Here is a 14,512-nt window from a genome sequence, read left to right as displayed (position 1 = left end):
GTACCTGGGGTACTCCTTACTGGAGCAATCCCCAAAATGTCTGCCTCACAGCACATGGCTGCAACCCCTTATATGGGCCTATGCACCACCCTGTGGCCATAACCTGAACTACAGGTATACACCCTGTTAACTATTTAGAACCCAGTCATCCCAGTGTCCCTGTTACCTAGGGGTGTCTGTCCTAAGGGCCCATTTTTGGTAAACCCCTACATATATATATCAGGGTATAACTGCTATTGCCTAAATGCTTCCTGATGTGAATATTTAAGTTACATTACTTTAATAAGAACACCTTAGGTGTCATTCTTGACCCCAGGGGGTGCAAGTGTAAGAGCACCAAAGGCCACAAGAGTGCCTATGTGCCTCCCTCTGCCTGCTCTTCACTAATAAAGCACTAATTAATGCAGTCAGTGCTGCATTAGTGAAGGAAGCGACAGATCTTCTTTCTTCCTTAATTGCACCTACACTATAGGACAGTGATCCCCAACCAGTGGCTCCTGAGCAACATGTTGCTCCCCAACCCCTTTGATGTTGCTCCCAGTGGCCTCAAAGTTGGTGCCCATTTTTGAATTTCTTATTTGGAGGCATGTTTCGGAGGCATAAAGGCCATCTGTACTGCTAAACAGTACCTCTAGTAGTCTGCCAGTCCACATTGGGCTACTAATTGACCAATCTAAGTCCTTATTGGTCACCTACTTGGAAAGATTTTGTGCTTGTGTTGCTCCCCACCCTTTTTTCATTGAAATGTTGCTCACAGGTAAAAAAAAGGTTGGGGATCCCTGCTATAGGATCTGCTTGTTTGTCAAGGGCCCCATACATGGGCATACGAGCTGTCAAATCTGTCTGAAGGGCAAAAATGTAACCTCAAAATTTAAACTTTAAGGGCTCTGGCACACGGTGAGACTAGTCGCCCGCGACAAATTTCCCTTGTCGCAGGTGACTAATCTCCCCGAAATACCATCCCACCGGCGAAAATGTTTTGGGGATTTTTGCCGGTGGTATGGCATTTCAGGGAAATTTGTCACGGGCGACTAATCTCCCCGTGTGCCAGAGCCCTAAGACTGCAAACTCTGGAGCAGGGACTGATGTTAATGTTAAACAGTCTCTGTAAAGTGCTGAGTAAATAACAGATAATAAAAATGAATGCAATCACCTGGCAAACATTTGCACAATTGCTGCTAAAAGAGAGCATACTTGACATTCTGCCATTGCACCAGGTCTCCAGCTTTGCAGAACACAGCTCTATTATGCGATTCATAATGTCAGAGGTGGCGTAAAAAATTATGGATTATGGGACGCAACTTATGTGTAGCTTTTCTAAAAGATAACAGGCCTGAAAAATACTTTATTTTTGCTTGTTAAATAAAAATAATAATTCAGCTAATAGAAGGGTTATTTAGGCAAAAAGATTGAACTTGACAACTTCATCATTATTCAACCTCATCTACTATGTTATGCTATTATTTTCCATATGTCAATATTTCAGTGTGGGAGACCTGTTTCTTTAAATGGCTCCTACTCAAATTCAAAACTGCAGATAAACTTACAGAATTCCACATGCCTTCATGTTTCACTGAAAATTCACAGCGATGGAGAAAACTTTACACTATCCTCCACATATAATAAAAGGCACTAAATTTGCCCAGGTGCAGTAACCCATAGCAACCATTAAGATGCTTTAAAAAAGGTGAAGGTTACTGCACCCGGCAAACTATAACTTTTAAAATTCCTCTCTACTTAGCTAGTCCCATGAAAATATGCTCTCCTTGCAAAAATAGAGTGATTTCAGAATACAAGGTTAATATGTGGTCAGCTAAGCGCAGACAATATTGCTGTTTCAAGGGTCATCCTGGCTCCATAGTGTACTGTACAGTGGCACTAAATAAAAAATCAGTTGCTTCAGCTTTCTAAGTGGAAAGGTCAAAACGTAATAAAAGTTGAACATGAGTACATAAATATTTAATTATTCACTAGCCGTTCAGAAATAAAATAAATAAACCCAAAAACATAGAATCTAAGGCAGTGGCATGATGGAAATAATCATTGCTGGACCTTGGTGATTTTGCACAACAGATACAGGGTTCCCCGCTGCTTCGGTCATCCATCACCCCATCTTCCAAACTTACTGTACATGTCCCCTGCTGCTGGCCATTTTCCTGGCACACACGCTACATGTGAAAATATTGCTTATGAACTAAACAAAACAATTGCTCCCATACATTGTAGACACCTCAGTAAAGCAGCAGAGACAGAAGCAAGTGAGGGACATACAAATTTAGAAAGTGGTGCAGATATATTAATAAAGCTTTGCCCTTTACAAAGTTACATAGGGTTGAAAAAAGACCAGTATCCATCACGCTCAACCCTTCCAAGCAAACCCAGCACACACAACCTCACTGCCCTCACCGTGAAAAAACACCTACACTGCTTCAAATGGAAGCTCTGTTCCTCTAATCTAAAGGGGTGGCCTCTGGTGCGTTGATTGTTTTTATAGGAAAAAAGAACATCCCCCATCTGCCTATAATCCCCTCTAATGTACTTGTACAGAGTAATCATGTCCCCTCGCAAGCGCCTTTTTTTCAGAGTTCTAACCTCATAGTTTAAATCTTCCATTCCCTTTACCAGTTTATTTGCACGTCTCTGCACTCTCTCCAGCTCATTAATATCCTTCTTAAGGACTGGAGCCCAAAACAGCACTGCATACTCAAGGTGAGGCCTTACCCTTGAGTCAATGCCCTTTTTTATACAAGACAGCACTTTATTTGCTTTAGTAGCCACTGAATGACACTGCCTGGAATTAGACAACTTGTTATCTACAAAAACCCCAGATCCTTCTCCATTAAGGATACCCCCAACAAACTACCATTTAGTGGATAGCTTGCGTTTATATTATTTCTACCAAAGTGCATAACTTTGCACTTGTCCACAACTTTGCACTTGTCCACATTGAACCTCATTTTCCAGTTTTCCAATTTTGTCAAATCGCACTGCAAAGTGGCAGCATCCTGCATGGAAATTATAGTTTTGCACAATTTAGTGTTCTCAGCAACAAACAGAAACAGTACTTTCTATGCCCACCTCCAGGTCATTAATAAACAAGTTAAAAAGCAAAGGACCAAGGACTGACCCCTGCGGTACTCCATTAACAACACTGGTCCAATTAGAAAATGTTCCATTTATGACCACTCTTTGTAATCTATCCTTCAGCTAGTTCTCTATCCAATTACAAATATTATGTTCTAGGCCAATATTCTAAAATGTTATCATTAACCTGAGAGGTACTGTATCAAACGCTTTAGCAAAGTCCAAGTAGATGACATTAACTGGCATTCCAGCATCGAGGTTCCTGCTCACCTCCTCATAAAAGGCGACTAAATTAGTCTGGCAAGATCTATTACGCATAAAACCATGCTGACACAAACTTATAGTATTGTGAACTGCAATGTATTCAAGTACCCTACCCCTTATTACCCCTTCTAAAAGCATTCCTACTACTGATGTCAGACTAACAGGCCTATAGTTTTCAGACTGAGAACGGGATCCCTTGTTTTTGTGAGTGAGGTCTTCATCAAATCCATAACCATCATTGCCAACCCTCTACTATCCATCTTTCTATGCACCATGGATTATAAGCTTGTCTAGCACTTTGTTACAATTTTCTTGGTTTGGATTTCTATTATAATAAAAGCAATTGTTTTCCTTAAAGTCCATGCAAGCTATTAAAATCTAACCTCTTTATTAAAATGCTTGCATTTAAACAATTTAAGCATTTGCTTTGTTTAGTATAGATCCTTCTATTACAAGACTTAAGAAATAAGCTCTATGTTCCAACACTGGAAAGCCTATGAGCTGTTTCTGTTTATATAAATATTTATAAAAATCCTGTTTATTGCTACCTCCAGCCCTACTCTCTTTGTGCGCATGCACAAATTTCTTCAGAGCACTGGGGATTGGCGCGCAGGTCACCTGCACTTCCCCAGTGCTCTGGACCAATTTACAGGCAGCTGGGCGGCATACCACCCCTGAAGTCCTGCCGCCCTAGGCCTGTGCCTTTGTGGCCTCGCCACAAATGCAGGCCTGGCTTCCTCCAACACAGACACACAGCCTAGGAGTTTAGGTTTATGAGCAATGGTTGGTTATAAACTCAATATATAGCTAGGTAACTGGTTTTGCTGTCTGGGCCGTATTACCAGCCCAGCCAGCATAAAGGATGGTTCATGCAAATGGTATTAAAGTAGCAGAATGATATACGTAGCTATTCCCTCCACAAATGTCACATCGATAACAAGCACCTCTGTCTACCCTACACCAATTTTCTGTTACCTTATTTTCATCTCATTTCTTATTTTCATTCATTTATACTAAAATTTCCATCTCACACCTCCTATCTGCTTTCTGAGTGCATTGAACCAATGGTTTATTTTGCCTGCTTTTGTTCAGTGCTTTGCCAAGGGCTGCCAAACTTTCCCATATCTTTCTCCCCACCCCGTGAGAATTCCAACACAACACTTCTTTTCAATTCAAACAAAGCACAGTTCTTTTCACTCTGTTGGCTTTATTGTAAATCAAGTTACCAACCATAATGACACCAGGGAGGGGAGAGACAAGGTGATCTGATGATTACAGAAAAAATAAAACGCTGAAATAATGACTTGTGAACATGTTCTGGTGTAAAACAGAAGAGGTCTTCCATCTGTATAGTGCCCTATTTGTTGCCCCAGGACGCCATGCGGTTGTTTAGGGGCATCTTCATAAAGCGTGAGGACTTCATGTAAGCATCAATAGCAGGGAGAGCCTTTTGAGGTAAAGAAAAGGTGGCTTATATAAATGGAGATTAATTTCAGAAGACTAAAGTGTACAGTAAGAATAAGGCTGGTTAAGCAAGTAAACAAAACAAAAAAAAAAATGCTAACCATGATGTCAGTGCAGAGCATCAGTTGTGGGAAGGGCAGGGGTTGGCAAGCAGTGGGTGGTGGTGTGGGTCATATATGTAGTGAACAGCACCATATAAGTTAAAAATTTTAAAAAGCTGTTATTCCATGATGGCTACATCCTGGATAATACAAGCAATAAAATAGAGGATTCCAACCACCAGCAATGAAGAACAGAGAGAGATCTAAAAGGTGAATATATAACAAGTCTGCTCAACATTATAAGAATTATATAAATAATAACCTAGTTTTGTAATTAGTTAATAAGTGTCCATACCTCTTAATTATTCCCTGCTGCTATAATGGATATAGATTTTAAGGGATATAACAGATAATGAAATATATAGATTTGTTATAAATAACAAACCGTCACTTTACACTTCAGTACAGATAACCACGGGTAAATAATTCACCTCAAATCGTTTTAGAAAGTCCTGCAAGTTCTTAAAATTCTGCAGACAAGTTGGTTCTAGAATCTGATGCTGGTCCAGGACATCATACACCACAAAATCGACAAAAGTGATCTGGAACAATTGTAAAGTCATGAACAAGCAAAGTCAGGGCAGAACCAGCAATTTCATACAAGGAGGTAAAAGTTACAACAGAGATAAAAGAGCAAAGGCATAAATAGGAACAGTGAAAGCAGATAATACACCATGCAATAAGTTTAGTGGTACCTTATCGCCTGCAAACCAGGATCTGTCTCCTAGAAAGCAAGAGAATCTTTTCAAAGCAATAGGCAGCTTTTCTAAATATGGCCCCTTCAGTGTTTCCTGCAAGAATGAAAATCAAGACATCATAATTTAATATTATATATAAAAAAAATACAAACAGCTGGGAAGCTGCACACCATAAGAAAGGATGATACCTGGGTGCCTGTGCAAAAATAATTATTCAGGCAGGCATGAAATGATGGCACACACAGGATTTTTACACAGAGTCACAAAGTAGCAAAAAAATCAGGGGTTTATTGTGACCAACGTTTCAGTTTGTCGTCCCTGACGAAAGTTCCTGTGTGGAACTGAAACGTTGGTCACAATAAACCCCTGATTTTTTTGCTACTTTGTGACTCTGTGTAAAAATCCTGTGTGTGCCGTCATTTCATGCCTGCCTATATATATATATCTATATATATCTATATCTATATATATCTATATCTATATCTATCTATATCTATATCTATATCTATATCTATCTATATCTATATCTATATCTATCTATATCTATATCTATATCTATCTATATCTATATATCTATATCTATCTATATCTATCTATCTATCTATCTATCTATCTATATCTATATATCTATCTATATCTATCTATATCTATATCTATATATATCTATCTATATATCTATCTATATATCTATCTATATCTATATCTATATCTATATATATATAGATATATGACGACGGTCCCGTGTGGATCGAAACGCGTCAATTTGAGTGTGGAGCAATAAAACCTTTCTGATACTTTTGAACAAATTAAGCTGTGAGTGCTTTCTACTGCTGTGATATGAATACTTTTTGGTGAGCACCTGGCGTGTGTCCTGTGATTGGTGAGTGCCGTCAATGGAACAGAGATATATATATATATATATATATATATATATATATATATATATATATATATATATATACACACATACACACATACACACATACACATACATACAAACCGGATTCCAAAAAAGTTGGGACACTAAACAAATTGTGAATAAAAACTGAATGCAATGATGTGGAGGTGCCAACTTCTAATATTTTATTCAGAATAGAACATAAATCACGGAACAAAAGTTTAAACTGAGAAAATGTACCATTTTAAGGGATAAATATGTTGATTCAGAATTTCATGGTGTCAACAAATCCCAAAAAAGTTGGGACAAGGCCATTTTCACCACTGTGTGGCATCTCCCCTTCTTCTTACAACACTCAGCAGACGTCTGGGGACCAAGGAGACCAGTTTCTCAAGTTTAGGAATAGGAATGCTCCCCCATTCTTGTCTAATACAGGCCTCTAACTGTTCAATCGTCTTGGGCCTTCTTTGTTGCACCTTCCTCTTTATGATGCGCCAAATGTTCTCTATAGGTGAAAGATCTGGACTGCAGACTGGCCATTTCAGGACCCGGATCCTTCTCCTACACAGCCATGATGATGTGATTGATGCAGAATGTGGTCTGGCATTATCTTGTTGAAAAAAGCAGGGTCTTCCCTGAAAGAGATGACGTCTGGACGGGAGCATATGTTGTTCTAGAACCTGAATATATTTTTCTGCATTGATGCTGCCTTTCCAGACATGCATGCTGCCCATGCCACACACACTCATGCAACCCCATACCATCAGAGATGTAGGCTTCTGAACTAAGCGTTGATAACAACTTGGGTTGTCCTTGTCCTCTTTGGTCCGGATGACATGGCGTCCCAGATTACCAAAAAGAACTTCGAATCGTGACTCGTCTGACCACAGAACATACTTCCATTTTGCCACACTCCATTTTAAATGATCCCTGGCCCAGTGAAAACGCCTGAGCTTGTGGATCTTGCTTAGAAATGGCTTCTTCTTTGCACTGTAGAGTTTCAGCTGGCAACGGCGGATGGCACGGTGGATTGTGTTCACTGACAATGGTTTCTGGAAGTATTCCTGAGCCCATTCTGTGATTTCCTTTACAGTAGCATTCCTGTTTGTGGTGCAGTGTCGTTTAAGGGCCCGGAGATCACGGGCATCCAGTATGGTTTTACGGCCTTGACCCTTACGCACAGAAATTGTTCCAGATTCTCTGAATCTTCGGATGATGTTATGCACAGTTGATGATGATAGATGCAAAATCTTTGCAATTTTTCGCTAGGTAACACCTTTCTGATATTGCTCCACTATCTTTCTGCGCAACATTGTGGGAATTGGTGATCCTCTACCCATCTTGGCTTCTGAGAGACACTGCAACTCTGAGAAGCTCTTTTTATACCCAATCATGTTGGCAATTGACCTAATTAGTGTTATTTGGTCTTCCGGCTCTTTGTTATGCTCAAATTTTTGGGATTTGTTGACACCATGAAATTCTGAATCAACATATTTTTCCCTTAAAGTCCAACAGCGGCAGGCATTCAGGTCATTCAAAGGAATAACAAATTATGCAGGAAATAGAAGCCGCACTCACAGGACTTAGTGTGAAAAAATAAAGTTAATTTATTTTAAAACGTACAGCTAACATTTCGGCTGCTTTCACAGCCTTTTTCAAAGTGAACAACATAGACCGAACCCCCCTGATAAACCCAATGTGGCGCCAAAAACAGGCTGATGACGTCACTGCAAAGTTAGCCAGGGCCCACCCCCCTCAGTGTACATCAAACCAAATACATAATAAAGCAAAACTTTAACAAAAAGCAAATACTAAATCAAAAAAGTGGAATACTAAATCAAAAGTGAAAATATATCTCAAAGGCAAAATGACAGATACAAAGAGAAAGTCGTAGAGGAATAGAATTAGAAAGTGAAACACTCCGTTTAGCTGAACTGCAACTCCCAATCAGTGCCGTCACTTTCTGGGCCCTGGCTAACTTTGCAGTGACGTCATCAGCCTGTTTTTGGCGCCACATTGGGTTAATCAGGGGGGTTCAGTCCATGTTGTTCACTTTGAAAAAGGCTGTGGAAGCAGCCGAAACGTTAGCTGTACGCTTTAAAATAAATTAACTTTATTTTTTCACACTAAGTCCTGTGAGTGCGGCTTCTATTTCCTATATAATATAATATAGATAGCCAGGAAGCTGCACACCACAAAACTCGGATACTACCTGGGTGCCAGTGCAATAAATAGGACAAATAAACACATAGGGTGACGGCACTTCACAGGAATTTTACGCAGGAGTCAAAAAATTTTTGAGAAAAATAAAGTGAAGATTTATTGGTCCGACGTTTCAGTTCCCACTGGAACTTTCTTCAGGGACATCTCTCAAAAATTTTTTGACTCCTGCGTAAAAATATATATACATATATATAATTAGAAAGAGTGCCGCACACACAGGGACTTGATACAAAAGAAATATATATATAATTTCTTTTGTATCAAGTCCCTGTGTGTGCGCGGCACTCTTTCTAATAGATATATATATATATATATATATATATATATATATATATATATAAATTAGAAAGAGTGCCGCGCACACACAGGGACTTGATACAAAAGAAATATATATATAATTTCTTTTGTATCAAGTCCCTGTGTGTGCGCGGCACTCTTTCTAATTTATATATATATATATATATATATATATATATATATATATATATATATATATATATATATTTCTTTCTTAATGAATCGCATAAGTCAGTGTAGGAACTGGTCAAAAGGGATGACTTTGACGCAGTTGGCCAGCTTGAAGTATATTGCAATATATGGACAAACAATCCCTGTTTTGCTTAAAGGGAAGGGCATTTCTTAGTAGCTTAAATGCACCGAATGTCTTAATGTTCTATATATTGATAATGGGTGAGTGCAGAGGATCTCTTGTTGTTGTTTCTATGTATTTCGTGGTCACAACCTCATTGCACCCCCGCCTAATGGTTTAAAATTTAGTGGTTGAGCAGCACAACTTTCCCTTTTTTTGCTATATTATATATATATATATATATATATATATATATATATATATATATATATATATATATATATATATATATATATAAAAATAAACAGCAATATTTTATTTTGTATAGTTTAACAATTCCACAGAATTTACTCACAAATTGAGGATTGTAAGCAATTACAACAAGACCCATCCGAAAATCCATGGTTTGATTTTCTATTAGATCAACATACATCTTTTCTTTTTCTGACTCTCCACCTAAAAGGAACACAAAAATGTTGGATACCGTTATTTATACATGAATAAAACATTTACACAGCGCTTTAACAATCTGCATAAATATACATAGTACATGCATAATAGATGAGATTGAAAAAGGACATGTCTATCAAGTTTGACCTTTTTATTAAAGGAGAACTAAAGCCTAAATAAAGAAGGGTGCAATGCTGTAGGGGCTGTAACACTGTAACATCAGCTTATATTACAGGCCAACCTTATTTTCTGATTAACAATTTGCGACAACCCCTAAACTTAGCTTCTCAACAGCTGCCCAGAGCACACTTAGGGGTATATTAATCATGCTGTGTAAAAATTGGAGTAAAACATTACCGGTGATGTTGTTCATAGCAGCCAATCAGATCGCCCTGGGCAACACCACCGTTATTGCTTCACTCCACTTTTTACACAGCATGATAAATATACCCCTAAGTATGTGAGTGTTGCAGAAACTTTCCAAGATGGGGAGCTACTGTGACAACTGTAGAAACCTAAATCATTGCTGCTATTTATATGCAGGCTCGCATACTCATTCCCTGCACATATATGTTCAGTAAGATTGATAGATCCTAATTTTATTGGAATTTATTTTGATTATTGAAACTTAGAAGCTGCTGCATTTCCCATCCTAGGCTTATACTCGAGTCAATAGGTTTTTCCAGTTTTCTTAGGTAAAATTAGGTACCTCGGCTTATATTCGCATCGGCTTATACTTGAGAATATACGGTAAATATATATGACATAAGATTTTTTTTTTAAAGAAACAAGGAAATGGTATAAAGAGAGACAATAGAATGAGCAAAGGTATCTTAGATGCTAAAGGATGCTTACAAAGTCCGTGCTTGCGTGCAATATAGCGAAGGATTGCATTACTTTGTGAAAGCTTCACATCACCATCCAAGAGGTATGGTAACTGCAGAATAAGAATATTACAGCATGAACCAAACATTTTACACAAACTATTAATCGGCTTTATTAGTCAGTGTTCTGATATCAAAGCATAGCAAAAGAAAAAGTGAACTGACAAACCAAATTAGCTAACAGAGCACAAATAATAAACAAAATTAGAGTCGGTGGAATATTATTAGCAGTTATGGTAATTACATTGTGAAAAAATGCGGTTATGAAATAGAATGATGTCATAAATCTTAGGGATATCTTATGAAGCATTTGGAAAAGGGACGTGTACTTGTCAGGCTTTTACTTCTTACCCATATTTCTTTCTAGTTTATTAATGGGTGGCCTATGGTCCATTTCAAATGCATAACTCAAGTTCAAATGCAAGAATGAAAGAATCCTAAATAAAAAGAGTATAAACGTGTTTAATCCCATCCCCCATATTCCTCTTTCAGGGTCGCCTACATTGGGGAAGTCCAGTCCCAGCTTCTCTTTTTCATCCAGCCACTGAGTCTTGTCATAATTGGGGGCTGAAAGAGAAATGTGTTTGACACTTGACTGGAGATATTTTACTGCAAAACCATTATTACAAAGCACTAAACACACTTCTACTTAGTTCTGAACATAACTCCATACAGACATTAGTCTAGTTTTTTTTCTAGTCTCCTAGGCTTGCTGCACTCTATACTGCCCATAACTGAACAAAAAAAATGTATTCAAAGGGGTAGTTCATTTTAAACTTAACTTTTAGTATATATCTAATTCATAACAACTTTTCACTTGGTCTTAATTTTTTATTTTTATAGTTTGTGAATTATATCCTGCCTTCTTCTGACTCTTTCCAGCTTTCAAATGGGTGTCAATGACTCTTGTTATTGTTACTTTTTATTGCTAATCTTTCTATTTACTTTTTATTGTTATTCCAGTCTCTCATTAACCACTGTCTGGTTGCTGTGGTAAATTGCACCCTGGCAACCAGATAGCTGCTGAAAAACTGGAGGCTGCTAAACAAAATGCTATTTTGTATGTATTCAATTTTTATTTGTGTGATAGCCTGCCTTTTAACCTTTTTAACCAAGTCCATTGTAGCATGTCGGTGATTTAAAGTGTCCAGGATGGTTGTGCTGTTTGCAGCATAAAGAAAATTTGGGGGGAAAAACACCTTACAAAACCCCCTATATTTACAATTAAAAACAAACAAAAAACGCACAGTTTTTTTTTATGCTATTTTGACATGGTCTCCTGGTAAACATAAAATCAGGGTTCTACAGTTTGGCTCCTGTATGGTTTTTGCATACTATCAAAATTACTAAGCATCTACAACCCCTTATTTAGTTACCGACCAAACCTAATAGCATAAGAATTTAAGATTTGTGATGCAAAAAGGGTATCTTGGAACCTTTACACCAACCCTGTTCCATTACTATCAATCAGGGGTTAATGTAGAGGTGACCGGGCATTAGAAAATAGAAGAGTGTATTTTTGAAGTTACATATGAAGGCTTTTTAAAGCAGTTTCATTGTCAGAGTGCTGTTACAGCATTATGGAAAATTAAACTCAATTATTTGACTGTGCAAGAGTATATTCCAGTTTGTTTTGATGTAATAAAATAAGTCATATATAACAAACAAGCGGCCATAACTTCACTAAAAATATAACCCCATGATTCATTGTCAGGGAACTTCCTGCACATACACACTGACTTTTAACCCTTCTAATTCACCTTCCCTGATCATGATGACTTCAAAACAGAGCAGCTCCTACATTTTATATAAAGAAACATGACACCTGGGCAGTAAACAATAGCAATCAATCAGCTTGTTTCAGCAGTCAGCAGGTGCAAATTTGCTCAGTGTAGACAAATAACCCACACCCGTTCTGGTCACTGGGTATAAGAAAAATGTTTTTGCAGCTCATCAATCATCTTCAGAGGGCTAAAGACCTACTGTATAAAAATGTTTTGTAAGAAATTTGTTCAACCTCAAAAGGCGCCAAGCGAAATATTTTCCTTGCCAGCAACCAACAATTAATTAATCCCTTCCCAGAGTGCCTGGCAGATCTTTGGCACTCTATGTAGGGCAGTGCAAGATCTGTATTCAGAGCAGGTTCACAGCTTTTCCCGTTACATGGATTTGCAGAAAGCTTTCTGAATGAAAAACATGTTTCTGCTTTTTAATACCACACAGCAATGCAAACAAGGCCATTTAAGAGGTAAATACAAAATTGTATATTTTCTTGCAAAATCTCATTCCTTTAGCTATCACCCTCTAGCCAATTTTAAGGTTTTATACTGGCTAATCTGGCATCAGGCCAGCAGAACAGAACTTGCAGTTGTGTTCTACACTCCCACGACTCAGATTTCAGATAATCACATATACTTCAGCATTCCTCACACCCACTTTTCTCACAAATTAAATTTGTTTTAACCCATGTTCAGCCCAACACAGCATTCCAAACAATGAAAGATGAATTCTACTAGGCAACACAGAGTAAAAATCACAAGTATACATACAAGAATTAACTGCACAGTATACTACTTCCTAATACTAACTACAGAACTTTGCACTACACTGCTATCTGAAAAAGACCTTAAACACTTTCCTCTTGGGCACTGAGCAAACCCAGTTACAGTTGGGGGATTATTATACACATAAAGCTCAGGTTAATACAGCTGACATGAATCTCACTTAATAAGCAATTAAGACACATTCCACTTGCTTTGCCTGATTTTTAATGTCTATGCTTAAGAAACAACTCAAAATGCAAAATGTAACATACACTCAGTATACCATGCCCTCCCATTAACCATTGCACTTACCATCCCCCGTTATATATTTTTTTTCTTCATATTGTGTGCCTGTGTATTCAAGCAGGAGACGGATAGAATGAGCCAACTAAAGAAAAGAAAAAATATTATAAATATAGAGCTCATTGTAACCCTCTGTAGTAGATTTTTTAATTCCTATGTATTCACTCCTCTAATACCCCAGTATCCTAGAATCATCTTAAACCCCAACACTCTCTAAAAAGAATCTTACCCCTCTGATATCCCAGTATCCTAGTATCATTCTGAACCCCAACACTATTACTGAGCTTCTGTCCTCCTTCCAAATCCTTCTTTACAGTCTGATGAGTTAACCTGCTTTACAGCTGGTCATGTGCTACCCGGGGTCAGAGCCAATCAGGAGAAAGAATGTGCCACCCTCCCTTCTCCATTCTCCCCTCCCCAGCTTCCTGTGTTTCAGTAAGAGATCTGTTAAAGAGACAACAGCTTATTTCTTTTAAAGATACAACAACTTATTTAAAGGTATCTGAAAAATATATGTATCAGTGGAACCACCAGTAGGATAAAGCTAAGTATTAAAAGATTGCCAGATCACCCCTTCAAATGGACAGAGGCAAAGTATCAAGTGAAGGAAGATATTGAATTCAGTGCTGCTTGGAATAAGGCATGTCCTAGTTTTTAGAAGTAATCTATCTGGACTCTGATACAGAATACCAAATTTAACACTGCTTTCTTCCCCACACAATAAATTTTTCATAAACGTTGCTATCAGTGGCAGCCAAGCCGACCACGCACCTTAGGTAACCCGGTCGGCCACCGCGCCCCTGCATCTTTCCCCTACCTCATGTGTGCGCGCTCTCGTGCTCTTATGTGCAATGCCTTCTGGGGTGGGGGGAAACTACATGTTTCATATTACAGATTTAGGATCCATCATCTGGAAACCTGTTATCCAGAAAGCTCCCAATTATGGAAAGGCCATCTCCCATAGACTATTTTAATAAAATAATTCTAATTTTTAAAAATGATTCCCTTAAT

The 14,512-nt window shown here is 38.1% G+C and overlaps 1 protein-coding gene across 1 annotated transcript; it reads right to left on the bottom strand.

The window, feature by feature from the left end:
* Positions 1-4,535: 4,535 nt before the first annotated feature.
* Positions 4,536-13,821, bottom strand: gstm1 (glutathione S-transferase mu 1). Its single transcript, NM_001004964.1, has 8 exons — positions 13,731-13,821; positions 13,511-13,586; positions 11,158-11,222; positions 10,627-10,708; positions 9,677-9,777; positions 5,609-5,704; positions 5,345-5,455; positions 4,536-4,795 (listed from the first exon to the last, which is right to left on the bottom strand). Exons 1-8 carry the CDS (start codon positions 13,758-13,760, stop codon positions 4,706-4,708), a joined length of 651 nt encoding a protein of 216 aa, NP_001004964.1. The 5' UTR covers positions 13,761-13,821; the 3' UTR covers positions 4,536-4,705.
* Between the last annotated feature and the right edge of the window lie 691 nt (positions 13,822-14,512).

This window comes from Xenopus tropicalis, chromosome 2 (assembly GCF_000004195.4).
Source record: "Xenopus tropicalis strain Nigerian chromosome 2, UCB_Xtro_10.0, whole genome shotgun sequence".
In the NCBI taxonomy this organism is placed as follows: Eukaryota; Metazoa; Chordata; class Amphibia; order Anura; family Pipidae; genus Xenopus; species Xenopus tropicalis.
Note: the sequence above shows the minus strand (reverse complement) of the source record. Positions and strands in the feature narration are given on the sequence as shown.